A 27,705-nucleotide genomic window follows, 5' to 3' on the forward strand; every position below is an offset into this window, starting at 1 on the left:
TGGGCCAAATTTAGCCAGAGGACCCTAGATTGGGCATCTCTGGATTAAAATGTTTTTAAAAATGCTTAGTTTAAATGCTTTATAAAGGTAAATTATTATATTTATTGATCTTTACAGATATGCATGTATTATCTCAATAATGTTTGATTTTTTTGTTTTAAATATTATTTTGTTATATTTAATTTAATTTTTTTTTGTTTTTGAGAATTTTCTACATACATTCCACAATCACTCTACATTCCCATGTGACCAAATATTTAATTATTTTTTTTATATATTTATGATTATGTATTTTTATTATATAAAAATCTATATTGAAATATTGACATTTTCATATTTATATTATTTGTTTTTTTTAACAAATTGATACAATATTTGGCTCTCACAGTGCCAAATGCATTTTTATATATTTTCTACAAGAGTGTATGAGAACATCAGATATTTCAGAAGTCTTTTTTGGCCATTATCAGTACCCGTAGACTATCTCAACCAATCGAGAAATGCTGCAGATGAGGCATGAGCACAGAATCTTTCAACACAAACCAGACCATCCACTCAGACACACATGAGTCACATGCTGCTCAGTAAAGCCTCTGATTGGTTACATTCCAGATCAGAGAAGCAGATGGCTCTGCTGGTGCTGGCACATTAATCATCATTAATTCAATTTAAAATAATCTACAAATATTATAAACATATAAATATTTCTTTGCTTTTGAAAAACAAAGCTGGTCGGTTCTTACTTAAAAACGGGTCATTGTGATGGGGTCATGGTCAATGTGGAAATAATAAAATAAAATGGATTAGAATAAAATAATAAAAATAAAAAGTAAAATAAAAAACTGCTTTTAAAGTAAAATAACTAAAATATTTATTGAAAATAAAATACAGTAAATTTAATTAATTCAATTAAATTAGCTAGTATTTTGTAATAGGTAATAGGCAATAAGGTAATAATATACTAAAATAAAATGAATAGAAACAAAAATAAAATAAAACAAGCAACTTAAAATAGAAAACGTAAAATAATCTGAAAAAAAAACAAAGGATAAATATACTTATTATACATTATTGTAATTAATTAAACGCACATAATAATACAGCCGTATCGACATGCTTACACAAAATGCAAACAATCTGATTAAAATGAAAAAGGCTATTTATCATAAGAACGATTAACAGATATCAACAAAATCCATTGTGTTATACCGCCCCCTATCGACAGCACTCATTGAACTGCAGCTAAACGCGGGCAGACAACACAGCCGTTGAGTCGCTGAAAGGGCCGCAGTGGAGAGTGGGCGGGCTAGTCAATAAAGCGGCTCTGGGCGGGAGTTCGCGGTGCGGTTTGGCCGAGAGAGAGAAGCTCAACTCCGGACACAAATACACGGGGAGGGAAGAGGCGTGTGGTTCCGTTCATTATCATATCCCAGTTTAACTAGCACGTACAGTTACAGTTAACGTCGTTCGCGTTTCTCGCACTGTGATTCAATCCGTTTTGAAGAATAACACACATTCACTCTCGTCTCGTGTCGTTTACGTTACCATTTCGACAACAAACGTTAGCCAGTCACTTAAACATCACCAAACAGACCTTTAAAGTTCACTATCAGGCCTGATTCCAGGGAGCTGGTGAAAATCGGAGGCTGTTAAACGTTGTGTGGTGCTTTAAAAGTTTCCTGCACGGATTTGTGGGTTTGTTTTTCTAAGTTTTGTCCGTGGAAGTCTGACGTTCAGGCCCGCAAGCAGTCTCCCGTACGCGGAGAGCAGATACAGGTGAGTGGAAACTCATACGAACGATTATAGCACGTATTTAATCTCACAATTCTAGTTTAGACTACAATTATATCTAAATATAAATAGCTGGGGTGTTTATTGACAATTTGGAGTTAGCAACTAGTGCTAACAGTTTAAGCTAGCCCACTATCAGCCAGTGTTTAGCATGCAAGCTAACGCACACTCTCGTTGTTTTTCTTTTTAAATGCGCAGTTTCATAGACATTAAACATATTCTGTATGACAGTCGATGCTTTTAAGGCTTTAAAAGTTTGTTTTTGGCGTCTTCTTGTATGGTTAGCTTTACAGAGAAATGAGAGTCAGCTAACTTAGCAGCTGTCTGTTGTGTTTGTGGGTTTGGCCTGCAGTGTTCATGTGCTTTGACATATGGATAGAATTGCCTTGACATCTTCGGTGTATTTAATGTAGTATTATGGACATTTGGTTTATATGTGTGTTTTGTATGTTGTTTTGTACCACATCATCTGTTGTTGTCGTTTAAGATGCGTAGGCTTTGCATTGCTCTCATGTTTACGTATCATCATAATGTAAATACCCTCCATGTGTCATTTGAAAGGACTGTCTGAGTCAGCTTTTGCATTTGACAGATCAAATGTATGCTTTTAACGTGCACCATGACCATGGAGATGATTATGACTCTTGTAGGACAAATAATATTCCAAATATTATTTAGATCCGAATTAGGTACTTGTACCAGCATGTAGAAACCTGTATATGAACCTAGTTTGAATGAATGTGCATTATATTGAGGTTGTTTGCCTAAATACGCCTAAATAATGTTTTATGTTTATTTTAATGCTAATTTTGTACTCCTCATACAGCCTTTTTAAATGACTGCATACATATTGCATACAAAAGATACTTTCCAATTAGTACGATAATGCCATCTGCTATTGACAGTAATCAATTGCGCTATCTGGTTGAGTTCAGTTTAAGTATTTGAAGGTTTTGATTATATCAGCTAGTTTAGAGATGCCTCCCACAGTAGTCAAATTGACCAGTCAGCATTACCTTAGAGATTGATTAAAAATCTTTAGTTTTGAGAATCTTTTGTACTTACTAGGGATGCTCTGGTCAGGATTTTTTCAGCCGATACTGAGTACCAATTCCTTGCCATGGTTATCGATTGATTTTGATGCTTCAAACTTTGTTACTTAGCCATTGCATGAAGCACATTTTCCCTCTCAGTATGAGATCTTGCCTTACTCAAGAACATAAATTAAGGATGTTCCGTACATATAATAGTCAAAAGCAGCTTTACAAAAAAAAAAACGGATAGAAAAAAAATGAAATATTACTAACATTGCAATTTGAAAACATTGCTCATGTTATAGCACTGCTGATGTATATCGCGGACAAACACATGCATCTCTCTCTGTTCGTAAAGTCGTAAACAAACACTTTTGATTGGTTTGTGAGATCGGCAAGATCAGCGAGTACCGATTAAGTCGTGAAATGTGATTAATGGCCAATACTGATCTACGGCCAATCATCGCAGCATCCTTAGTACTTACTGTGAAAGTTTTACTCTTGATATGTGGAATGGTTTATTCAATAATTATACATATCTATAGCATTACTGCCCAGGTGTTTGAAACCATGTTTTAATTAATTAGTTTTAAAGCATTTCCTAGACTACAGTAAGTAAACTGAATGCAGTAGTATTGGGAACAAGAACTATTATTTGAAGACAGCTGTGTATTATTTGATATACTTTAGAATGTGGTTTAATCCTGTGAAATCAAAGCTGGCCTCAAATATGTGAACAGTATAGAAAATAATTCATATGGAATTGTAAAGTGTGACTGATTGCTAATTGTAGTGTCAGTTTGTCTTTTTAATATCTGTAACATTAATATAATTAATAATAGCTATGATTTTTATATCTATAATATTACTAGGTGTTTGGAACCTGTTAAAGCACTTTTAATATTTATAAGCATTCCCTAGAAATACAGTAAGTAAACTGGATGCAGTAGTATTGGGAACAGGAACTGTTATTTGAAGACAGCCGTGTACTATTTTAGTATACTTTAGAAATATGTCTCAAATATGTGAACAGTAAAGGAATTCATTCATCTGTAATTGTAGTGTCAGTTTCTCTTTTAGCTAAGTGTAAAGAATTTTTTACCCTTAGGCCTGTTTTTTGTCACTTCTTCAGTAGAACGTAAAGATTTTTAGCAGGAAACAGTGATGTTTGGTGGTTTTTATTAGATGCAAGTAAACAACTATTGGCACTTTGAGAAAGAAATAAAAACTTACAGGCATAGCAAAGTTAAAACCCATGGTTCCTCCTGATGAGAGATATTTTTATATTTTATTAAGTGGAACATACATTCTTGAATTTTCAGTCTCTGAACATTGTTTACAACCTTACTACCTTTAAACCACACCACACTGAACAGTCCTGAGTGTGTTTGTGACTATATGGAACGCACACTTCTGTTGCTTTATGATATTCATGTAAGCAAAAACTCCCACATGAGCAGATACTATTTAATACTGCCTGCATAGTCTAGAATAATAAAAATAAATATTTTTTAAGAACAGTATAACATGTTGTGTATCTTACAGAGGATTGCACTTGTGGTAAATCATTACACAACAATGAAACTCACACTTCAGACTCTCATGAATGTGCACAGGACAGCCTGCCAAGGCTGTGGTTTAAGATAATAAGGTTATAAATAATTTCCAGTTTCTTGCACAGCCGGATTGTCTTGCGACTGTATCATCATGAGCCATGGCTATGAATTTTGTCTTGCCTGCGTGTAATTTATTATTATTTTTTGGTGACTCTCAAAGTGCCAGTAGTGGCTGATTTGCATTTTATAAATCACAGTTTAAGATAAAAAAAAATCTTTTTTATTATTTCACTCAAGACAATTATTAACTAAATCAAGGATGGCCTGAATGTAGGTAAATTAACAGCAAATGTACTTTTTTTTTTTTTGAATGAATAACCTCCTTTTAATGTATTGAATAATATTTTGTGGTTATTGTGCTTTGCATATTGGTCACTTTCATAACATTGCTTCTGATGTTTCCCATTGCTAGGTGTTTCTCTCTCTCATCTATCTATCTATCTATCTATCTATCTATCTATCTATCTATCTATCTATCTATCTATCTATCTATCTATCTATCTATCTATCTATCTATCTATCTATCTATCTATCCATCTATCCATCTATCCATCTATCTATCTTTTACAAATGATTTCTATTTAGATTGTCATTTCTTCTCCTCATCCTCAGTTCCCTGGTGGTCTGGAGAGCTCTGCGTTTGGAGCTAGAACCTGGACAGCTCATGACTTCAGACCAGGAAGGAAAAACTATCGTGGAGCCACAGGTGCAGCAGTCACAGGAAGCAAAGGAGAAAGAGATTCCCCTTTTGGTAAAGTATAATCAATATATTGTTTGGTTTGTCTTTTGAACTGTTAAGTACTTGTGGTTGGGGAATAAAAACCTACTAGCGAAACTAGCTCTGGGCGTTGTGAAAGGGCATAACAAGGCGGTCGTCTGAACCTCCCTTGTGTTTTGGGACCCTGCCAAGTTGCTGATCCCATTCATACAATGCAAGTACAGCGTCCATTGAAGCACCAATCATTGGTCAGAGTTTGCTTTTGAGTGATGGGCCCATGTGAGTCAGCTGTATAATTTTAAATGTGCTATTTTGGGTCTGGAGAGGGGGTAAGCAGCCATAGCTTGTGCCTCTGTCTCCCTTTCCCTCTTCGAGGAGCTTGTGAGAGGAGCTTCCAAGTTTTTGTTCACCGGATTACATAGACATCCTTTCACACGTTTAAATATGGGGTGTTGTTTCAGCAAAGAATTGAATCCTAACCCGGTAAACGAAAGAACAAGTCTTCTTCAAGAGGCCATTCCTGAGAGCTCCACAACGAAAGCGCTCAGAGACTACGCTTGGTCTGTTGCCGATCTGGCAGACGAGAAGCCTTCTCAAAACGGGACTGTGAACGTTGCTTTAGAGACCAGTTGTAATGCCTCCTCCACAAACTTGTCAGCAGGTCTCAACCTTATTAAAGAGGGTGGTAGCAGTGTACAGGAAGGGATGACATTTTGGGAACCACCTGTTGGCGATCCACCTATCAATGAGGTTACAGTCCAGAAAGGAAATACCAGTGAACTGGGAAAAGATGGTAGGGACTATTGCCAGATGAAGGAAACTGTACCTTTGGATTCTGTAAAAAAGAAAATAGCTGACAATGCCAGAATGAGAGCTAAATGGTTCTGTGATGGTCAACAGTCTCATTCCACTGCTGTCTCCGTAATTGCAAAACAGGAGCAAATTAAGACTCTTCAGGATGTACAATCAAAATCTGCTTCTCTTCCAAAGCATGCCACCTTACTGCAGAATAATTGCATTAGGAAATCTGTGAATCTAAGTGACTCAGAACAGGGAAGTTCTGGAATTTTGATTACCGACCATAGCTTTAAAAAAGAACTGAATTTCTACAGCATCTGCTTGATTGATTTAGAGGATCTTGGAAGTGAGTGTGGCTACCAGTCCATGACAGAAGCTGATGCAGTCAGGTACGCAAGTGCACCAGCTGTTTCTGAAAAGGCTTTGTTTGGTAATACATCACTCCCACAAGATCGCACAATATCAGGTTCAGACCCTTCACTTAAAAAAACAGCAGCACAACAAACAGACAAATGCCCCTCAGAGAAAACTCTAGGATATTCTACTAGTCTTCCTGCAAATCTAGCACTTCTAAATGAAGATCTAAAACCATTTTCGGTTCAAGAAAACCAAAAGCCTTCATCTGGAAATGAATCAACTTGCTGTTCTGATACAAAATGCACAGGTTTTCCTAATATTGCTGTAGAGGACACCACAGATCAACCCTCCCCAGACTTGCTGTCACAATATGGACAGATGTCAAGTACAAATGCTGCATCGCCACAGGGGGAACCTGCTGACCTACTTAAAAACCCTGATCTTTATGATAGCAATGGTTACAAGACCACAGATTTGTCGAGTCCACTTCAGCAAGATATAAATGGTCTGCCGGATAAAGTGGAATTGGAAAATAAACACAAAATTTGTGACTTTACCGAACCCATGGACCTAATTAAGGACACAGTTGTATCAGATGAAGCCGAATACTCCGTTTCTTGTCTTAGCAACACAGCAGATAAACCTCAATTTCCTATCATGATATGGGATAAATGTGTTTCCAAGAAAACTCATACTGAGAAAGTTCATAAAGAAACATCCCAAGCTCTCTCAGCTGTCAGCACATCTGCATCAGGAATGCAGGTAGAGATAGATGTCCAAGAAGGGTTATCTTATGAAAACTCTTCTGAAGAGATTGAAAATGTAAAATTTTGCTCTGAAACCCAAGTGTCTTCCGTCAAAAAAGAAAACCTGTCCAAATCACTTTCCTGTCAAAAAGTTGAAGTTGAACCAAGACAAATAGGAATGCAGGAAGAGGTCATTTTCAGTCCTTGTCGGTTCAGCGTGTTGCAGTGTGAAGGGCAGACAAATGAATCTGACATGTTCAAGGTTGCTGGTGTGCCTCACGGTTTGAACTGTCCATCTCATGCAGAAAGTATTTGTGTAGATCTGACTTGTAATGCTGAAGAGGACAAGATGGACATGACTTTGACCCCACATGTCTACACTTGTAGTGTTTTTCCCACTAATCAGACAAAGATTGTGTCAGAATCTTGTGACATTCCAAACAGGGAACAGAATGTAGAACTAAAGGCAGATTTTACAAATTTTGAATCATGTGACGTGAATCCATCTCCACTTCCCACGAATGAAACTGTAAACTTTGAACAGTTGATGGAAGTTACTCATAAATGTGAATTGGATTACGACAGTGTTAGTTTTTTTGGTTCTTCTGATGCTGAAGTTTATACAGACACACAAACTGTACCTGATTGTTCTGTTGATGAAGATCTGTCTAATAGTATAGTCTTGGCTTCAGATACATCACGCAAAGACATCTGTAACAAAGGACAGGCAGGAAACAGTGCAGGGAGTTGTTTATCACAGGTGGAATTGGGAAGCGAATTGCCTGGATTCGTAGAACAGTCAATGGACAATGAAATTGGAGAGTCTTGTTTACAGCATGATGAGAAGATGCATATTGCCAGTGAAAACTTCTGTGAGGATGAACCTAAGGTACTGGGTGAGATTGGTTTGTGTACAGATGATGGCAAAACTGAAATGTCAGAATGTGAACCGCAGGTACTCGCACCAACATTAGAAATTCTTAATGGCCTAAATGATGCAAATAACAACAATGAACATTTGGAATCTGGTTGTTCTGCTAACTGTGTTGCACATACACCGTTTGAGGCACCATGCCTGTTTGAAGTATCAGAGATTGCCAGTTGCTCTTCAGGGTCATCAAACTGCATGAGGGAAAGGGCTTTCCAGTACATGGAATCATCTTCTGAACTACTAGCCAGTGACACTCAAGGATCTTCAGTGACATACATTCAGGAGCATGGAGAATTTCAAGACATGAGAGAAATGAAAGGAGGTGGTGTTGACATCAGCATTCCTCTCGTGAGTATTGCAAGACTGCCACTTGAAACCGGAGAGGTGCAGTTGTGCGCCATACATGGCCACGGTTGCAATGATGTGAACTCTACAACTACAACGGCTTGTGTTTCCCAACCTACAACAAGCATTGGAGATCGTGATTTTGATCCGTCTGATTCGAAAGTCATTGATGATGAGATCAGTGACGACATTTATGTAAATGCAGCAATTCCATTACCGGTAGAACCTGACCAGGTTGACATTTATGCCAGCACCCCATCTTATGAGATTTATTTTCTCAATAACGCTCAACTAACAGTTCCTGTGCAGGTGGAAAACCCTCAGGGCTTGGATGAAATTGATGGAGAGCAAGGCATGCTGAATATGGTTTCAGACCTTCTTGGGAAATCAGAGTTGAATGACGAGGTGGACACTGGTCACTGCCTTCCAGCGTGGTCTAAGGAACCACATGTGCTGTTTTCTGATAACCAAATGGAGGCATGTGCATTGGTGTCAGCATGGGACCATGCTGTTTCTGAAGCAAGTCTTACAATGCAAAATGTTGAACAAGATACTGAATCTGACCCCAATGTTGGCCTTCAGGATTTTCAGACCTCAATGGGTTTCATTGCGCCCTATCCTTATAACCTGTTAGCGACTGAGGGATCTTGTGTATGGGACTGGCAGAGTGCTTATAGTGGACTTGTAAGTACTTTCTAATCAGCTTGGTTTTTATTATGCAGTGGCCCCTAAGCAGACTTTAGTCGTAGTAAAAAACATGTAACTTTTAAAATATTCTACTAAAAGACAAAAGTAATCTATGTTTTGGATGGGTTGAGTATGCAAGTGTTTTTTTTTTTCAAATGTTAGAGCCTTTTTTTAGACCCTTATTTGGTGTGGTGATGGCAATTTTTAAAATTACCTAATTTTATGTTTACATTTAGCCTTTGTTTTTACAGGAATCGTCCAAGATCTCAGACCTCAATCCCAATGCGAAGGCATGGGCCAATTACATGCCTAAACCGGAGGCTTCTGCTCCAACCTGCCCTGACTCTCAGCAGTCATGGGTAGAAGCGGCCGATGACCCATCTAACTGCATCTCAGATGGTGAACCTCCTCTTCAATTGATAATTTATTGTATATTAACCTTATATCAGTCTGAGGATGTTTTGATCTGTTTGTTTTGTCCATTCTAGGATATAACAACAGTGAAGACAAAGGGAACTGGAATGAGGAACAGCAGGTGTCTACCTCTGTAGAATTGCCCTTTGCAGCACAGCCAGAATCAGTGTACTTGGGAAGCTCAGTCATTGAGAAGGGCATTGTGTCAAACCAGAACACCAGTATGAAAGGTAATATCCATTTGGGCTTTTGTTCACTGTGTCATCCCACTAAATTTCAGTTGTTCACAGTTATGTACATTTATTATAGCACAAGATGTGGCAGTCAGTCATTATAGATGACTCTTAGCTATCGCATTCTTAAATAATTGAGAATTAAATCAAATGATTTCTTGCAGGGGTGGATGATTCAGACTCCTCCAGACAACTTGAAGACCTTCGGGAACAGTTGAAGGCAACACTGGAGTTCTGCCTCTCTAGGTAATTACTAGCATCTTCATAAGATTTTAGCCCTGGTATTAGTGTGTTTTGTCGATCCAATCATAAGTGCACAATGCTAGAAGTGCGGTACATTTATAAACTAATTTCAGAGAATCCTGTGCTTGTGATTGAACATGGCTGGTACCACATCAGCTCCGCATATTGCACCAATCGGATGAATACTGACACACTATAAATATCAGAGTTTTCCACTTCAGTCATCTTCGTTTTGAAGAATCCCTCCTTCCACCTCTACTCCTCCCCTTGTCCTGATTGGGTGGCATGGTGGCCCAGTGGTTATCACTGTTGACGCACAGCAAGAACGCTGCTGGTTTTGCCCCTTACCAGGCCGGTTGGCGTTTCTGTGCAGACTTTGCATGTTCTCCTCATGCTTGGATGGGTTTTCCCTGGATTTCCCGGTTTTCTCCCATCGTCCAAAGACATACACCATAAGTAAATTGACTACTCCAAAGTTGCATCTTAAGACAAACTCTTAGCCAGCTGTATCTCAGCACGTTTAAAAGCAGGGGAGTCCTTGAGACCTAACTGAGCTCAAACTCCCCTCTCGCCCTTCAAACAAGAGGAAGCCCCGGGCTCGAGAATATCATGACTCACGGCTCTCTCCTGGGACAGCATGCCAAATTTGCTTTATTATCAATCATCAGCTGAAGTGTTGAACTTTTGAAACTGGTAAAAATGAGGGCTGAAAGGTTTTGTGCTTGACCACTTTGTGAGATGGTTAAACTCATTAAACTTTGCCATCTGAAATGGTGAGTTTTTCACATTTTTCGAAGTGTTCCGTTATCGGTCCTGATTAAAACACAAACCCATATGTTCTGTGTAGATTTGCAGATATCAGAGCAGAAAGAAAACTGCATGTTCTGTGTATTATTTTCTTTTCTTTCATATTCTTGTATAAATTGTGCAATCAAATTTGCTAAATTAGATCAAAGATCACAGAAAGCTCAAACAAACATACAGCTGCCCGTAGATCGTCCTCTTGAAGAATCAGGAAAGTGGACAAAAGAGGAGTAAAAAGGAAATTGTCCTCTTATACTTGTTATCTGAGAGACCAAAGTGCATTTTAACATATCAATGCCCTACTTATACGTTCAGTTAACATCTCATTTAGATGTTCAAAGATCTCAGTTAAATAAATGGAATGCACATTTAATTTCAAAGTATTTGTGGTGTACTTTGAATATTTTCAGTATTCTTCATAGAAGTTCAAGAAATGATAGTGGCATTTATTTGAAAAAGAAAAAAAATCGTTATATATGAATGTACTGTCACTTATCTATTTAACACATCCTCATATATAAAAACAGTGTCTGTAAACTTCTAAAAAGCTTGAACATGTTGAGTCTGTTTTGGATTGATGCTGACCACTCTCTTGTTCTCTTCTAGGGAGAATCTCGCTAATGACATGTACCTCATCTCGCAAATGGACAGTGACCAGTATGTGCCAATAGTGACTTTGGCAAACCTTGATCAAATCAAAAAACTCACCACCGATGTGGATCTCATTTCAGATATCTTAAAAAGTGAGTCTGAACTCATCACTGCTGCATTTTATTAGATCACAGTTTGGTTTTTTGTTTTAGACTTCATATGGGTTTGGTTAAATGTTGCAGTTAGGGCTGACATTGATTCATTTTTGACCCACAAGCGCTGCCTCTTGTCCAAGTGGACAAATGTGGAGAGAAAGTGCGGCCCAATCAGAACCGCTGCATCGTTATTCTCAGAGAGATTCCCGAGGCCACTCCTCTGGAGGTACACATTATGCTATCCATCTTGTTAAATAAAATCTTTAATGGTCTGACCTAATGTTTGTTCTGTATGTCATTTGGTTTTTATTTGTACAGGAAGTTGAAGCGCTCTTTAAGAGTGATAACTTGCCCAAATTCATCAATTGTGAGTTTGCCTACAACGACAACTGGTTCATCACCTTTGAATCCGAGGCAGATGCTCAGCTGGTAAATCTCATGTTTATTGCATTTGATATGATCTTCTTAGAAAACTGCTTCAGGATTTTTTATTTCTCATTTCCCATTGCTCAACTCTGATAAACATCACTCTTTTAGGCATATCAATATCTCAGAGAAGAGGTGAAAACTTTTCAAGGAAAGCCAATAAAGGTATACTGCTGCATAAGTGACATCACATTTTTGACTGTTGCAGTTTCAGATATTGTGTTGTCGCATAATATTTTTGGTTTGATAACAGGCTAGAATAAAGGCCAAGGCCATTGCCGTCAATACCTTTGTGCCAAAAAATGGATATCGGCCAGTAGATGTGTCCTCAAATGTCCAACAGCGCTACACACCTTACTACATCCCACCTGTGTATGGAGCACAGCAACAGTTTCCTCTTTACAGACTGGTGACGCCTCAGGGCTGGTCAGCTACTCAGAGCTACCTGGACCCAACTCTGGTAACTGCCTGCATGTGTTCTGTTTAGCTCCGAGTAATATCCTAATAGAGTCTGGAGAGGTACTAATCATGTTTTGTCTGCCAACAGGTTTCTCCATTTCCCAGCCCTGCATTTATTAATGGCTTCGCTGGTTCTCCGACATTTAAATCTGCGACATCTCCACTAACTGTCAGACATTATACACATGCACCTCGAAACAGGTATTTTTTGATCAATTTACAGTTCGAAATTTATATTCATAAACTTATTGGTATGCATGTGGTTTCTGTTGAAGTTTCCATTCATCAAAGAAACCTGGAAAAAAGCTGTCCCTGTTTCCACAAATGTTTGATAGCACCTAAGAAGAATTTTATTCTTACTTTTTGATGAGAAATGTGCACCAGAGCAGTATCTTACAATAATTTCTGATTATTTGTCGCATTAAAGACTGGAATAATAAAAATCCAGCATTCAGCGATCACAAAAAAAATGTTTGATATTTTGAGGGAATGAAACCGGATTCCAACTGTTTATCAAAACTGTTTCTAACAGTTAAACTTTCTCTTTTTTAAATGGTACTGTTAATGTCTAAGTTTAAGCTGGCATTTAAAACCTGGCATTTATTAAAGATGGAGATGCTATGTGTCTCTTTTTTAAGTGTTTAGTATAAAAGCATGTACAAGCACAACATTTTTATTTTAACTGAACTAGGGTTGTAAAGGATCACGGTTGATCCGTAATTCGTACAGATTACAGTCCACGGTTCGGAACACGCATGGCCAGCAGATTAATACTTTTTTAGTGGTAGATTAATCCTAAATTTGCAACGTTCACAGAGAGATCGATTCTCGCATCATTCAAAAAACATGTATGAAAGCATTTAAGCGTTCCTGTAAAATATAATGATGGCGGAAGAAGTTGTGGTAGGTTATTCGGGATGTGGTGGGTTTTTTGTCACTACTTGTTTAGCCTGCATCAATGCATTCAGTTTATGCACAATTTAAAAAATTAGGATCTCAACAACCACACAACATAAATTATAAATGATGGTGGTTTGCATATGTTTAATAATCCTTTGAATCGTTGCAGTCAAATATGAAAATGCGAAAATCAAGAAAGAGATTGAGTCTTTAGTCTTTTGAGTTGGTTAGGAAGTTACAAACAGTCATATAACACAGAAGTACTGCCATAACAGTTTATAGTTTGGATATAACCACTGATGTTTATGGTAAAGATTAAAATCACTGGCATGTGCATTTAAAGATGCTCAAAAATGAAAGTTGTAGGCACATCCATCAAAAATATGCCACTGAATAATTCTTCAAATATGAGACTTCTTGCTATAAAACATGACGTTTTATGAGTGAATAACTGAATTATAATGTTAGATTTACACATTTAGCGTTATCAGTAACAGTGACATTTTCACAGTACTGAATATTTTACAATTTATTTTTATTCAGCTGATTATTTCTTTATTTTATTTTTAATAAAATTAAAGGTTCTAAGTTCTGTCTTTCAAAACCAAAAGTGTCTTGCAGTACTGTTTTTGTAATAAATGGGAAGGAAGCAAATTACAATTCCCCCCCCCCCCCCCCCTTTTTTTTTTTGACGGATGCGAAAAATGGTCCAATTCGTGAATAAAAAAACATTGTTATATGAATAGTGAGATTTGTGATCCATTACACCACTAAACAGAACCCAAACCTTTGAATGGTAGTGTAAAATTAGTGTCAAGCTCAATATATTTTAGACAATGCTATGTATAACCATCCTTTTATCCAAACAGGAACCACAACAAAACTCACATTCGACTCCCAACAGACCGTGGAACCACTTTACTGGAAAACCCTGCTGCTTTCTCGACTTTCCCTACAGAAAGAATTCCCAACGGGACGCGTCCTCCACAGACTCATCACTTGGGTAGCAGACCTCGACTACCGACTGGTCTGGCATATCCACGCCGGGACCAGGTAGGAAGTGGACGGATGGAAGTAAATGGGGCCGATTACTCTCTAAACGCGGGTCGTGGAAGGTAATGCTATACGAACTGTTTATTAATTTCATGCACACTATTGCCATATTGCATACAACATTTAGGAAAAATACTAGATGGTGGCCTTTTTGTCTTGATTGGATTGTTTTTTTTATAAGAAGGGGCGGCTTTGGATACCGGAAACGGAGAGATGACAACAAATTTCCAGTATGTGACTATTTTTTTGTTTTAACCAACACTGCATAGACGCACTTTAGGATTAGCTTTGATTTTATGATGGAAAACAGTTTACTTCAAGTAAAATGCAATACAAACTCAACCCTGAAGGGCTTGTATGTAGAATATCTTTCTTATACAGTTTACAAGTATAAGAAGTAAGTTAATAAATGAAGATAAATATTTATAGGACTGAAAAATTAGTTTGACAGTTACAGAAACCAGTGTTACAGCAGGGTATCCGTGAGGTCTTAAAGTCTTAAAATGTCTTAAATCTCAAAAGCTAAATTTTAGGCCTTAATGTCTAAGAAATCTACTGAAATGTTGTGTTGTAGGTCTTAAATCTTTTTTTAACGGGTCTTAATTTTTCTTTGTTCATTGATAGCTACCCAATTAGACCATTAACACCCATACACTCACCAACAATCCATCTCAATTAAACCTTCAGATTTAAAAATAGTATTTAATAACTTTCTTTACAGTAATATTTGCTTAAAAGTTCTCCATTTGTTTACTGCTGAGGATACTGACCTGACCTGTGTTTTTTTTTATTATTATTAAATTATTAATATTGTAGAGCAATTGACAGCTATGCTTTTTCTATTATTGGTAGGGTTTGTTAATGAATATATTTGAAAATGAATACAAAAATATTAAAACAAAAATAATTTTATTGTATTGTTAAATGTATTCAATTAATCATTTTTGATTAGTGAAAATCTTTTCTAACTGGGATATTTGAAAAAGTATTAAGTATTAATAATGTCTTGGGTCTTAAATTAATCTTTGTAAAGCCTGCAGAAACCTTGCATAGGCAGGGCCAGACTGAATCTGTGGCCTTTTATTATCTACAAAAATCTGTGGATTTATTGGCTTCTGCCAGTATCAAATTTAATTAAATTAATTAATTTATTTTTATTTTTTAAACATTACTACAACAGGCTTGATAACCAAAAAAATAATATTGCATACATGTTCAGAGTAAATCCATGTTTTAAAGAAATTAAACGGCAAAAGAATGACAATAATACTTTACAATAAAGTCTCATTAGTAAATGTCAGTTATTGCATTAAAATCAACAGTAAGAAAAAGCCAGATTATACCAGATGAATGTTAAAGTTAATAAAAAGTCTAAATGCAAGAGAACGTTATTAGTTCATATCGCCATTTAATAAAACAATACTTTTAATGCATTATTAGGATTAACTAAGAAATGAACATCCATAAGAATAATAAATGGTTTTGTTGTCGTTGTTACATTTACAAATGGAGTAATACAGATTTAACAAACAAATAACTACAGTTTTAATCCAGATTAACAATGTCAACGTGTGAAATTAAATCACCTTCAAGCTGGTGGTGCTGTGATGAACGACCACTGCAAATACAATCTAAAAGTTTAAATAATAAATAATTATTTACAATATTTTGAGCTGCCCTCAATATTGAATTATCAGCATATGCTTAGCAGAATGATTTTGAGACTATATTAAAAGACTAAACAGGTATTTAAGTTTACAATGCTAATCCACTTTGAAACACTTGTTGTTACACCAAGCCACTGTAGGTGTCATATATAATATATCCACTAAAATACATTATTCACAAATGTTCTAAACATAAATAATATTCAATAATGAAAAAAATAATTGTAAATATATATCAAAATTTCAGCTAGAAAGACATCAGTGAGCACAAAATCTCAAAGGCAGGTCCTCTATCAAACCAAACACAACAAAGTTAAAAAATCACCACACTGCCACTTTACCTCTCAAAAGACATTTAATTGGACAACTTTTCAACCTACAAGGTCCCTGACCTGATGACGATTTTATTATTTTTATTTATTTAACTTTCTATAGTATTTAAGCAAAATTAATAGTATTAAAATATTTATTTACACACATTTTCTTAGGTAGAGAGCTAGAAAAAACAATTTGGCAATCTGCATATTTCTGTGGGCACAGATTCTGTATGGACCTGGTTATAGGGAAACATTTGCAAAAAAAATTATTTTGGTGTTTGACCAGGGAATGCTGTGATTAACACGTCAGAATTATGCTTTACTGTGTAGCTGTCTATTACAATAATGTAGGATAATAATGGAAAATTACTGAAAGTTCATTTAAAAATGCTTCCATCACAGCTCATGTAGATTTAAACATAAATGTATCAATGCAATTTGTTGAGCATGTTTCAATACTTGTTCTTCTCTTATGTGTTGAACACAGAGATCAGGAACACAGTCGCCCCCTCCTGTTCAGGAGCGCACTCCTTCCCCCAGTTTTGAACTGGGCTTGTCAAGCTTCCCTCCTCTGCCAGGAGCCGCAGGAAATCTGAAGCCTGAAGTAAAACCTGAAAACAGCCTTGACAACCGGCTGTCTGACGTTGTTATCGGAGCAGTAAAAGACAAGGTTGGCTTTCGATCTGAAATGCGTTTCTTCTGTGTGCGTTGAGTGCTACAGCATCAACCTCTCGTTTTGACTAGTAAAAAATGTTTCAGGCTTAACTTATTCGAGAGTAAACAGATGCTCTGGGTTTTGAAACATTAGCTTGCACTAAGCCTGGAATGCCATGTTCACTGCAGACCTTGCTGTCAGTCATAACCATGACATGTCCTTGGGTGTTTTGAGTGCTTTAGAGTGAGTAAGTGTGTGTGTTCCTGATGTCCAGCTGTTATGTTTGTTCATGCTGTCCTTGCCTTAGGAGTTTGACAGAAGCCCCTTTGTCTCTCCACAGCCTCTAAATAAGGATGTGGTCACCAGCCGTGTGATCTCAGGGACCCCCAAAGAATCTGTTCAGGCTGCTCCGGCTCCTGCTGCTCAAACCCCAGTGGACCACCAACACTCACCCTCTCCCGCCCAAACAAGGTGGGTTTCTTGTAGAGTAACTGATCAATGCATGTGACAGATCTGTTGCTGCAAGTGATTTTTCTTCATATGTAGTAGTTTTAAGCCACTTGCACCATCTGAAAGACTCCATTTACTTCTGGTATTAAGATCCATTCCTGTCACAAGTGGATGAGGAAATAAACAGGGTCTACATTTTTGGAGCTTGTCCACTTTAGACGGCTTCCATTCATGGGATAGCTTTCATAGTGTAAACACTCATCAGGTTAAATCAGTTTAAACAGGCACAAAAGACCACCTACTCTCTGTCTACTGACCTAACACATTGTTATAAACAGAGTTCCCACAGGGTCACGGAATATAATGGAATTTTAAAATGTCTATTCCATTTGATTTTATTCAAGACATAGGATATTTGCTCCTTTTCTTTTCTTTTTTAATTGCTTTAAATTTTAGTTTCATTTAATAAAGTGTAAAATTAATTTTATGGTTTGGCTTTTTTCAGCTCAGTTTGATTCCTTTCACACTCATCAGTTGGGAGTCCCTTAATGATGCTGTGACCAAACTTTACCTCCTAACTAAGCTTAACATGCCAAGATAATGTACCTTTTAAATCAAACTGCTGTAAATATGCATCAGATAAATATTATATTTAAAATTTTTTGGTATAAATCTGTTAATCAACCTCAGTCCTGATCAAAACTATTAAATTACTTGGAAAATTACAAAAATCGAACTCTTTAATTGCCAGATTCACAAATGATGTCACTGATTGGTGAAAAAAAAGATGTATTTTCAATATAAAAAGTATTTGTGGTTGGATTTTTTTTTTTACCGTTTATCAAAAGTCTTGGGCATGTGAAACAACATTGCCTTTGATGCATTGTTTTTGATTCATTTTCATTTTTTTCTGCCTAATTTACTGATGGTGGCTGTTTTTGCCCCATTGACTTTCATTATAACCACATTTTTTGATTACAAAACCATGACACCATATAATGATGCATTTTTAATTGTTTGTGATTTTCCCAGTTGGGAAGAGGTACAGTTTGTAATCATCAGTTGGCACCATTAACTCTTTAGATTTTAACTCTTTGCAAAAAAAAGAAAAAAGCCTAGTTTCTGGATTTTTTTTTTTATATAAAGTATAACAGCAAATTAAAGTGCATGTGTGTCTGCGAGTGTGTGAGTGACCTTTTCGAACTTACCCTGATGTGTCTGAGAAAATATGCATCTCGGCTCTCAAAACGACATCGAGTAAATAAAAACAAAGACAGCCATAAAAACAGCCACCAACAGAAAATGAAAATCTAACAATGCATCAAAGTCAAATGTTGATACTAATCATTCACTTGTACAAGACTGTGATAAAAGAAAAAAATCTAGCCCACTATTACTTTTTTTATTAAAAATGCGACTTTTTTTCTCACCAAATTAGTGACATCATTTGTGAACTTGGCAATTAAAAAGTTAAAATCCTAGTTTTTTTCTTAACAATTTAATATTTTTGATCAGGACTGATGTTGGAAAAAATATTAATCTGATGCATTTTTACTGCAGCTTAATTCAGTTTATGTTTTCATCCCAACCACAGTGAAAGGGTAGTACATTTGAACAGTGCACAAATTTTAAGGATTTTTACATATTTGGACTAGAAACGATATAACATCTAAGTAGGAAAAGCATTTGTTTTGCACTGTGGCTATTAAAATTGTCATAGTTTCTATATGTTGTTATTTTACCGTTTGTTTTAATATTATATTATTAATATATCTGCCCAACTGCAGTCTGTTGGCATTCATTAGATGCCATTTGAAATTCAGTCAATGAAAGTCAAATGATTTGATATTTAGCTTCAAATGGGAACCCTGTAAAAATGTTTTGTGAGAGAGCATGGTAAAACATGGTGTTCATACAGTACTTTGCTGGGTTGTACCAAAGCGTAAATATTACATTTGGAATTGTTGCCATTCACATACTTTTAGTGTTCCTGCTTTCTCTCTGTCTAAAAAAAAAAACAATTATGTTGTATATTTGAACACATTAATACTAGGTGCAAATGATAAAGCTTCTAGTGCTTGTTTTTGGAATACTGAAAATGTAAAAATGTTAATACCAGGTGTAAATTATACCAAAATAATATTTTCTGAACAGCCAAATATCTGTAAATAATGCTTATGTGCATATTACAGCATTTCTGATTGGCTTATCAACATGTGCAAGTTTGTTTTTTGGGGGCTAAAAGCAAATGTATGTTTTCTTCAGAAGTTAGTTTACAGCTGTCACAGTGACAGGTGTGATTTCTCAGGATTTCGTCATGTAGTTGGGGATATTTTCATTCCAAAGTAAACTGCTTTCAACACTTTAAAGTGTTTGGAGAATTAATTTAAATAAAAATTTAGCTTTGCTTGTCAACACCTATTTATTAATTAACAATTTGGCAGAGGTGGTGTTATTATTCACATAAATGTGGTTAGCTAATCACAACAAAACATCTCCATAAAAACTTAAAGGTGAAGAAGCATAAAATCTGTGACTCATGGAATGGAAGATAATCATGTCAAGTTAAGTTGACTTTTCACTTTTCCTAATATTCTTTAAAATATTTTTGTGTATTTCTTTGCCAGTATTTTATAATTTAAAAAAAATCTTGTATAATAATAAAACATTGCTATGAAAATGGCCTAAAATGCTTACATAGGAGGTTGAAAATATCCTACTACTACTACTATCATTAATATGCTTTCTGTGGGGGTAAAGTGCCATTTTGCAAAACTGTGGACTTGTTCTAAAATTTGGACTGGTTTGTTTTTATTTTTTACAGCCCGACAGCTGTAGAAAAACCTAAAGAGACACAGACACCTGCAGAAAAATGCTCAGACACACACGCTGCTAAAACCACACCACTGAGCAATCCAGTGACGGTGAGTCTGCAGGTAGCTTCACCATGTGGTTATAATATGTTTGTGTTTATATTTATGGTATTTTTGTAAAAAAATATTTGCTATGTATGGGTTTCTTGATTCTGTTAAACACAAAAGAAGATATTTTCAAGAAAGCTGAAAATCTATAAACATTGATTTCCATAGTATTTGTTTTTCCTACTATGGAGGTCAGCGGTTACAGGCTTTTAGCTTAATTCAAAAGATGTTCTTTTGTAATCAAATGAAGAAAGTCAAACAGGTTTGGAAAATTTGGGGATTTGGTTGGGCTATCACTTAAAGTGTTTCTTCAGCACAGAGTTTTATTTTTCACAGTTAAGAGACTTCGATTGTATCAATACAGAATATCTGCAGTGATGTTATGTTACTGATTTGGCAGATAATTTGTGACTAAAATGTTGACAAAAGAGCAGAGTGATTTATGAGTTGTTGTTTTTTTTTTTCCCAATAAGATTGTAGTGAAACTATTATTAGCACTATTTAAAAAAAAAAATGATGCTGAACTCACCTGACTTGTGGCTCTGTCAAATGCAGCTGTTGCACTCGTATTGCATCAGCCTTTTCAGTACTTTGTAATACTTTGCTGAAGCTCTCACTGCAGATGTACACTAAATGTGATTTTAAAGAAATTTTGAAAAGAAAATATTCATTAACGTGCAAAAACATGATCAGAAAAACAGTAATTCATCTTCTACAGTAACAAAACAAAATGTTTTTCAAATAAATGTTGTTCTTAATTTCAAAAATAGCAACTCCACAAATAGAAGCTGCACATTTATGTTGGTAATAAGGAATATTTCTTGAGCATTAAACGTGTTTATTTGAATGAGTTCTGAAGAATCCTGCGACACTGAAGATGAGGTAGTTTTCTTTTTACTGTAAACTTGAATATTATGAAATTCTATTTTTATGTATTTCTGTTGGACATGGGAAGATAACCTGTTTCAAGGTTTACGGCGGGTTGGAAAAGTCAAGGTTTTAACACTGCTAAATGTTCTGTTATACTGTTCCCAAGGCATATGTAAGTTTTTTTTTTTTTTTTTAAATGTATTTTTATGTTTTGTAAAGAAATCTGTTTTTAATCTAATGAAAAGAGCAGAAGTCAATGATTTAGTTTAACTATTTAGCCTGACATGTTTACTGTTACAAATATTAAAAATGTTTCTTAACATGAAATCAAATAAATGGTGTTAAAAGAGGGGGAAATTTATTTTTTTATTTTTTTTATAGACATTTAAAAAGAACTTATTTTAGAGCAGTAATCACAATACCGTGAAACCGTAGTATTTTTATCCAAGGTTATCATACTGTCAGAAACGTATACTGGCCCATGCCTGATTTCTGTATCAAATTCAGGTGAGAATAAATAAGGTCTTTTGATAATGTTATTTAATGGTCGGGGTGGACCGTTCGCCTTTGGGCTTCATCTCTAAGACCAAGGGCCTAGGTTTGCTCTTGACATTGGTAAGGACCTGTGAATCACCCTGTGAAACAATTAGTTTTCAGACCATATTATTCACAGATTATGTCAGCCTGCTGTAACATTAGAATGTGCGTCAAATGGAAAAAAACATTAGCATTAACAACATTATTATGATTGACCCGTTCATTAAGAAAGATTGAGTTTATGTGACTTACACTTTTCTTTGAAAAAAGGTCCTTATGTCCACTTTCTATTTTTTTTGCTGCCGCTATCCTCACTTGAGTGTGTCAAGTAAATTAAGTTATTGGTGGGAATATTTAAATAATTGGAGGATAATGTTGGGAACACGTCTGTTCTGTTGATATGTGATCCAAATATTCGTATCTTGAAAGAGATTGAAATATGACCGGTTTGTGCTGCTTTTCTATGGAAATTCCAGTGTAGCTTCCATTACGGCCCGTTATTTTTTGCCCGCCAGGGGCCTCATGTATCAATGTGCGTACGCACAAAAACTTTGCATACGCCAGGTTTCACGCTCAGAATCGCTCACGTTTGGATTTACTAACAATGAACTGAACGTGGGAATGTGCGCAGCTTCACGGCAGCTTTCTGGCAGGCGTACGCACATTTTTTGTGCGTGTCTGTTTTATTTCCATTGGCGACTCCTAGAGGCAGTTGTGTTAAATCCCTCTCTACAAAGTGTCTGAGCCTTGCAATGGCAGCTGTATGAGACGGGTTCAGCAGGTATATAAGGTTTCCATACCATACATTTGACCAGCTAAACATTAAAGCACAATTTGCAGCAGTTGCCTGTTTTCCCAATGTAATCTGAGCTATCTACTGCACGCACATTGCTATAAAGACACTATCTGAAGATGAATTTGCATGCGTGAATCAGAAACATTTCCATTCAATAAATGTGCAAATAAAATATGATGCACAAACTTATTGATGATTCCTACTTGTCTTTCTTGTGATAAATAGTGGGCAAAATCTGATATGTAGCGGGGAAAAAAAGAAGAGAGTTCATCAGACGCTGGATTCGAGCCGAGTTCATGCTCGAACGTATCAATTCATGATCACATGCAACTTACGAGAAGCGCCACTGAGACTGTTAAAAGTGCTGCAACATTTTACAGATATAAACCACACTATTTATTTTTTTTAATGCACTCAGTGCGATGTTCAGACCCAACTGTGTTAACCGCATCAGCTAAACTCTCCCACTCTATTTTTTTTCTTTTGTTGTTAATTCCGGAGAACAAACTTGCAAATAACACCGCTTTTCTCCGATCTACCTCCGAAAGCAGCACGTCCAATTCACATTCTGTTCAAAGTTTCTCTTTTTGCTTGCTTTTGCCATTGCTTTTTCGTTGGGTTTTGCCATTAGCATAGTCATTAGCATATTCATACGGGGAAGGAGGCAGGGAGGGGTTTTGCGCTCATGCATGTTGCGCTCAGTTTCACGTTCATTCGGATGTACAAAAGAATATGCGTGAGATTCGGCGTACGCAGTGTTTTTTATACATCTGAATTTTTTTCTGCGTACGCACATTTACAGCTTTGTGCGTACGCAATGTTTTAGTAAGATTTCCACGCAAGTCTTCGTACATGAGGCCCCAGGTCTCTGCACAGGTCATGTGACTGAAAACTATCAATGGTACTAAACACTGCATTGTTTACATGTTGTCTGTGCAAGAAAACAGACTACTGCCCCCTGTGGAGCGTAAAGACTCATCTTCTTGCACAGGTGCAGAACCTGGCTCTCGTTTCAGCCGGCTTTCGCCCCGTTTGGTGTGTTTGCGCACAGTTTTTGGTCCATGTACTATCCAAAGTGAAGGGACACTGCAGTTGGGTTTCGTTGGTGCTAGTTGTTTGGCATTGATGTGTCCCTAATACACACAGATAATTAAAATGCCTTGTCATCCTACATATCAGTTAAAAAGAGCGACATCTGAGTGACCTTATAATACAGCAATGCCAGATCACCTACTTAATTTGATTCATTTATTTAGCAGGAGCCCCGGAAGCCAAGCTACGCAGAGATCTGTCAGAGGATAAGAGAAGCACCAACACAGCAGCCGTCAGCGGATCCTCGAGCTCCCAGCTCCACCGCCGAAGACGTCAAAACTCCTGACTCTGCAGAACGCAGATGCAAAGAATCAGCGTCCGCACCTGCCAAATCCACAGCCACAGCGTGTCCCAGAGAGACAGTGAAATCTCAGCAGAGTCCTGGAGATCGAGCGACCGCTGGCACCACAGCTTCCTTCCACCAATCCTGAGAGCCTCTGCTTTGCTTCCAGGACCGAGCGGGAATGAAAACTCTGTCAGGGCTGCTCCCCCCCCGCAAAAAAAATAAAAAAAAGAAGAAGAAAAGTCCCTCTTATCTCACGGTCTCTGTGAGTGCACACACAGACAGCTTGTCACTGGAATCAGGGCCTACAGACAAAAGCACTTGTGCATAAAGGGTTCTCTGAATATTTTTGTTGTCCTTTATGTCGTTTTGTTTCAAAATTTAAAAAGATCTTTTGTTGTTTTCTAAGGAAAATGGGATTAATGAACCAGCACCGGTTGGAGAGTAACTATTTAAAACATTTCGTCAGAGCTCATCTTTATTTTGGGGTTAAAAAAAACAGTGCTGTTGGGAGAAAATACAGATTTTTGTTCTTTTTGTGGATAGTGCTGATCCTGAAACACTTTAATTTAGGTTTTCCTTTCCTTTTTTTTTTAAACTGAGATGTATATAATTTTGCTAACCTTGAGTGTCTTGGTACTGACGCGATTCGATATGAATTCTGACAGTTCCGGTCATTACAAACTGCATGAGTGAGACTTTGTGTAAATTGTTTTGCGTTCGGTTTTTACGTTCGGATGTTCCAGCACTGGAGTGACATTTGCTTTATTTTTTTCTTATTCGTTGAGCTCTGAAATATTTTTTTACATGCTAATCCTCTATCAGATGTACTAATGTGATATTGTAGCAGGTGTATGTATACCTGTTCTTGTGTGCATGCTTTCTTTTACGTTTTTCTTTTTTTTTTTGGTTGTTTTTCCTCTCCTTTTTTCTTTTTAAGCTTTTAATGGCACACGTTGATTTGCTGTATGATTTCTGTTTCTCGCTGATTGTTTGGGAAGAATCTGATGCCTCTTCATTGGATTCTGAAAGATCTTCACACTGCAATAGTGCTCAGGTTGCGAGGGTGAAGTGTTCATGTGCCTAGTCTGATGTGATCTAAATGATAGATGAGTTCTTTGGCTTTGTTTGTTATCCTGGTGTGGTGCTATGGTTTGTCACATGGTTACTTTGGTGCTTTTTATCTATGTAAATGGAGCGAAAGACACCAACACGCACCAATGTCTGTCGTATGACCTTTAACCATTCGCTTTCATATCACCACAATTATACGTGTGGGATTGTGTACATTTCTATAGTGACGTATACATCAAGAGCAAAAAAGATCTGAGCCTCCAGCACACATGGACCAGCGCTATTTTGTGAACTTTCTCCTGTACGTTTCCGTGTCACTCTCGTTTCTACTAATCATTCGTTCAGTTCGTTGGTTCTCACCCGTGTTTGGGTCGAGCGAGACAGACCATGTTTTTGTTTTGATGTCTTCCTGCAGTGTGGAGCACGTGCAGAATGCTTTGAGATGTTTGTCTTGTTGTTTATATTCTCTTTGTATCTTCCCGGTATTTTTTTGTTTATTTTTTTTTACCCCTCGGTTTATCAAAGAAAATGTTTTATGTTGATTTTTCTGACTCTGAATGCAACTGATTATTTTTCCATCAACAAATGAAGCATACTCTGAAAGTTTCATTACATAAACCTTTAAGGTGTTAAAAAAGGAAACAGACATCACATATAAATTAACAGTGTTTGAAAACTTGAATTTTATTTAAACTTGAAAAAAAAGTCTCTGCCTTAACTTTTTAGATGACAGTTTGGAGGTTTTTGTTTGTTTTTTTTGTTTTTCTTTCAATTCCCAAAGTGTAGGAAAAAGGATGATGTGGTTGAGGCGTCACAAAGCCTTCGTCACTACATTTTGTGTAGCACAATACTTTTGGGATTGAGATGGGATTTCTGTTTTGTTTCGTTTCTCCTCTGTGTAAATGCTTGTAGTCTAAACTGTAGTACATGTATACACTCGTATGTGTGTGCTTTCTTTGTACAGATGTAAATAATTGGAAAAATGTTAAAAAGGTACCCTAAAATTGGTTATGAGAAAATGTATGGGAAAAAAAAATAATAAATAAATGTTAATGACAAATTGGATGTCTATTCAGTTAGGCTGCTTTATTTAAACCAGGTCATGGTTTCTTTCTCAGGCTTTGGCTGACATAAGTGACCACAAGGTGGCATAATAAAAGCGTTAATACTTCATGAAAATCAACCTTCCGGTCTAATAGGCTTTATTCCACAAGAATAAAGGAGATACAGGACTTTTAGTTGCAGTTTTTGAATGTGTATATCGGCAAGTAAAGGAAATATTGAAACCCACAGCATTACTGAAAGACCTTAAAGGGGTAGTTCACACAAACATTTTAATTCTGCCATCATCTACTCATCCTCTACTTGTTTCAAACCTGATTTACCTTTTTTTCTTTTGTTGAACACAGGAAGATGTTTTAAATCAGCAAAAGTGCAATAGGAATGTGTGTACTATGTAAGTCAATGCTTCCCACATTCTTCAGAATATCATTCTATGTTCAACTGAAGAACTTATAAAAGTTTAGAACCAAGTGTGTTTTTTTTAGTAGAACAATCCCTTTATTACCGTTGAGTCTAAGGTAAAAGAAAGATGGTTCACTACAGCATCAAGCTGAATGAATTCAACACTGCATAAAAACCTGGTCATGATTCTGGTTACCTTAACAGTAACAAATATAATAAACATGGTGTAAATATCTAAGTTAGATTGAAAGAGCTATTTGATATTTAAGCTGTGTATGTGTGTGTGTAATTTTTTTAACACATTTCTAAACATAATAATTTTAATAACTCATTTCTAACAACTGATTTATTTTATCTTCACCATGATGACAGTAAATAATAACTAGATATTTTACAAGACACTTCTATACAGCTTAAGTGAAATGTAAAGGCTTAACTAGGTTAACTAGGCTGCTTAGGGTAATTATACAAGTTGTTGTATAACGATGGTTTGTTCTGTAGACTATCCACAAAAAAGCTTAAAGGTTCTAATAATTTGGACCTTAAAATAGTTTTTAAAGATAAAACAAATAAGACTTTCTTCAGAAGACAAAAAAATATCAGACATACTGTGAAAATTTGTTCTGTCAAACATCATTTGGGAAAAAAAAAAAAAAATTCAAATGTAGCTTAATAATTCTGATATCAACTATATATATATATATATATATATATATATATATATATATATATATATATATATATATATATATATATATATATATATATATATATAGTGCCAGCATATATGACTACACCATATTTTCTGTATTATGGGTTACAATATTTTATTTGTGCATAAACATTAGTCTGAAGCCAAATCTGGACCTAATCTAACAAAATCACTTACAATAATAGTTCAAAAATTAGTAGCCCATATTTATATGTTAGGGAAAAATATTAAAGATTTTCAAAAACAGCAAAAATCTACAAAAACGTGTTTTTTTATGTGCAATATTTTGCATGAATTTTAATTTATTATCATTTCATTTCCAAAGATGTTCTGTGACTAAAATATTATTTTAATAAAGATATCTGTTTAATAAATCTGTTTTGTTCAAATGCACCGATTCATATTACCCATATTCACTAAGAAATGGATACACATATTCATTTTTATAATGGGAAGTACAACTTAAAATTAACATTACTACTTTAAAAAATGCTACTTAAGCCTGTTTCCTTTTTAATTGCATTTTTAAAACAACTAAAAATATATTAAAAAAATAATATTCTGAA

At 36.0% G+C, this 27,705-nt stretch overlaps 1 protein-coding gene across 18 annotated transcripts; it reads left to right on the forward strand.

Moving 5' to 3' along the window:
* Nucleotides 1-1,328: 1,328 nt before the first annotated feature.
* larp4b (La ribonucleoprotein 4B) lies at nucleotides 1,329-26,834 on the forward strand. 18 transcript variants are annotated; one of them, XR_015524519.1, is made up of 17 exons: nucleotides 1,329-1,776; nucleotides 5,054-5,192; nucleotides 9,275-9,422; nucleotides 9,512-9,667; nucleotides 9,835-9,916; nucleotides 11,324-11,460; nucleotides 11,586-11,689; nucleotides 11,782-11,892; nucleotides 12,001-12,054; nucleotides 12,143-12,349; nucleotides 12,437-12,549; nucleotides 14,118-14,363; nucleotides 14,483-14,531; nucleotides 16,773-16,955; nucleotides 17,281-17,411; nucleotides 20,215-22,235; nucleotides 23,379-26,023. XR_015524519.1 is itself a non-coding variant. In NM_001442574.1 (17 exons), exons 2-17 carry the CDS (start codon nucleotides 5,604-5,606, stop codon nucleotides 24,035-24,037), a joined length of 5,502 nt encoding a protein of 1,833 aa, NP_001429503.1. In that variant the 5' UTR covers nucleotides 1,329-1,776; nucleotides 5,054-5,603; the 3' UTR covers nucleotides 24,038-26,834. The 18 variants fall into 18 exon arrangements, 16 of the variants coding, with proteins under 16 accessions (NP_001429503.1, NP_001429502.1, NP_001429504.1 ...); XR_015524520.1 differs by having other exon boundaries at nucleotides 14,486-14,531; NM_001442574.1 differs by having other exon boundaries at nucleotides 5,054-9,020; nucleotides 20,215-20,314; nucleotides 23,774-26,834.
* Nucleotides 26,835-27,705: the final 871 nt, after the last annotated feature.

This window comes from Danio rerio, chromosome 24, assembly GCF_052040795.2.
Source record: "Danio rerio strain M-AB ecotype USA chromosome 24, GRCz13ab, whole genome shotgun sequence".
NCBI lineage: Eukaryota > Metazoa > Chordata > Actinopteri > Cypriniformes > Danionidae > Danio > Danio rerio.

Coding starts and splice junctions, on each gene's coding strand:
- larp4b (XM_087308774.1), top strand. CDS start 5,604: ATGGGGTGTTGTTTCAGCAAAGAATTGAATCCTAACCCGGTAAACGAA. Junction 9,668..9,834: donor CCAGAACACCAGTATGAAAG/GTAATATCCATT, acceptor GATTTCTTGCAG/GGGTGGATGATTCAGACTCC. Junction 11,690..11,781: donor CCGAGGCCACTCCTCTGGAG/GTACACATTATG, acceptor TTATTTGTACAG/GAAGTTGAAGCGCTCTTTAA.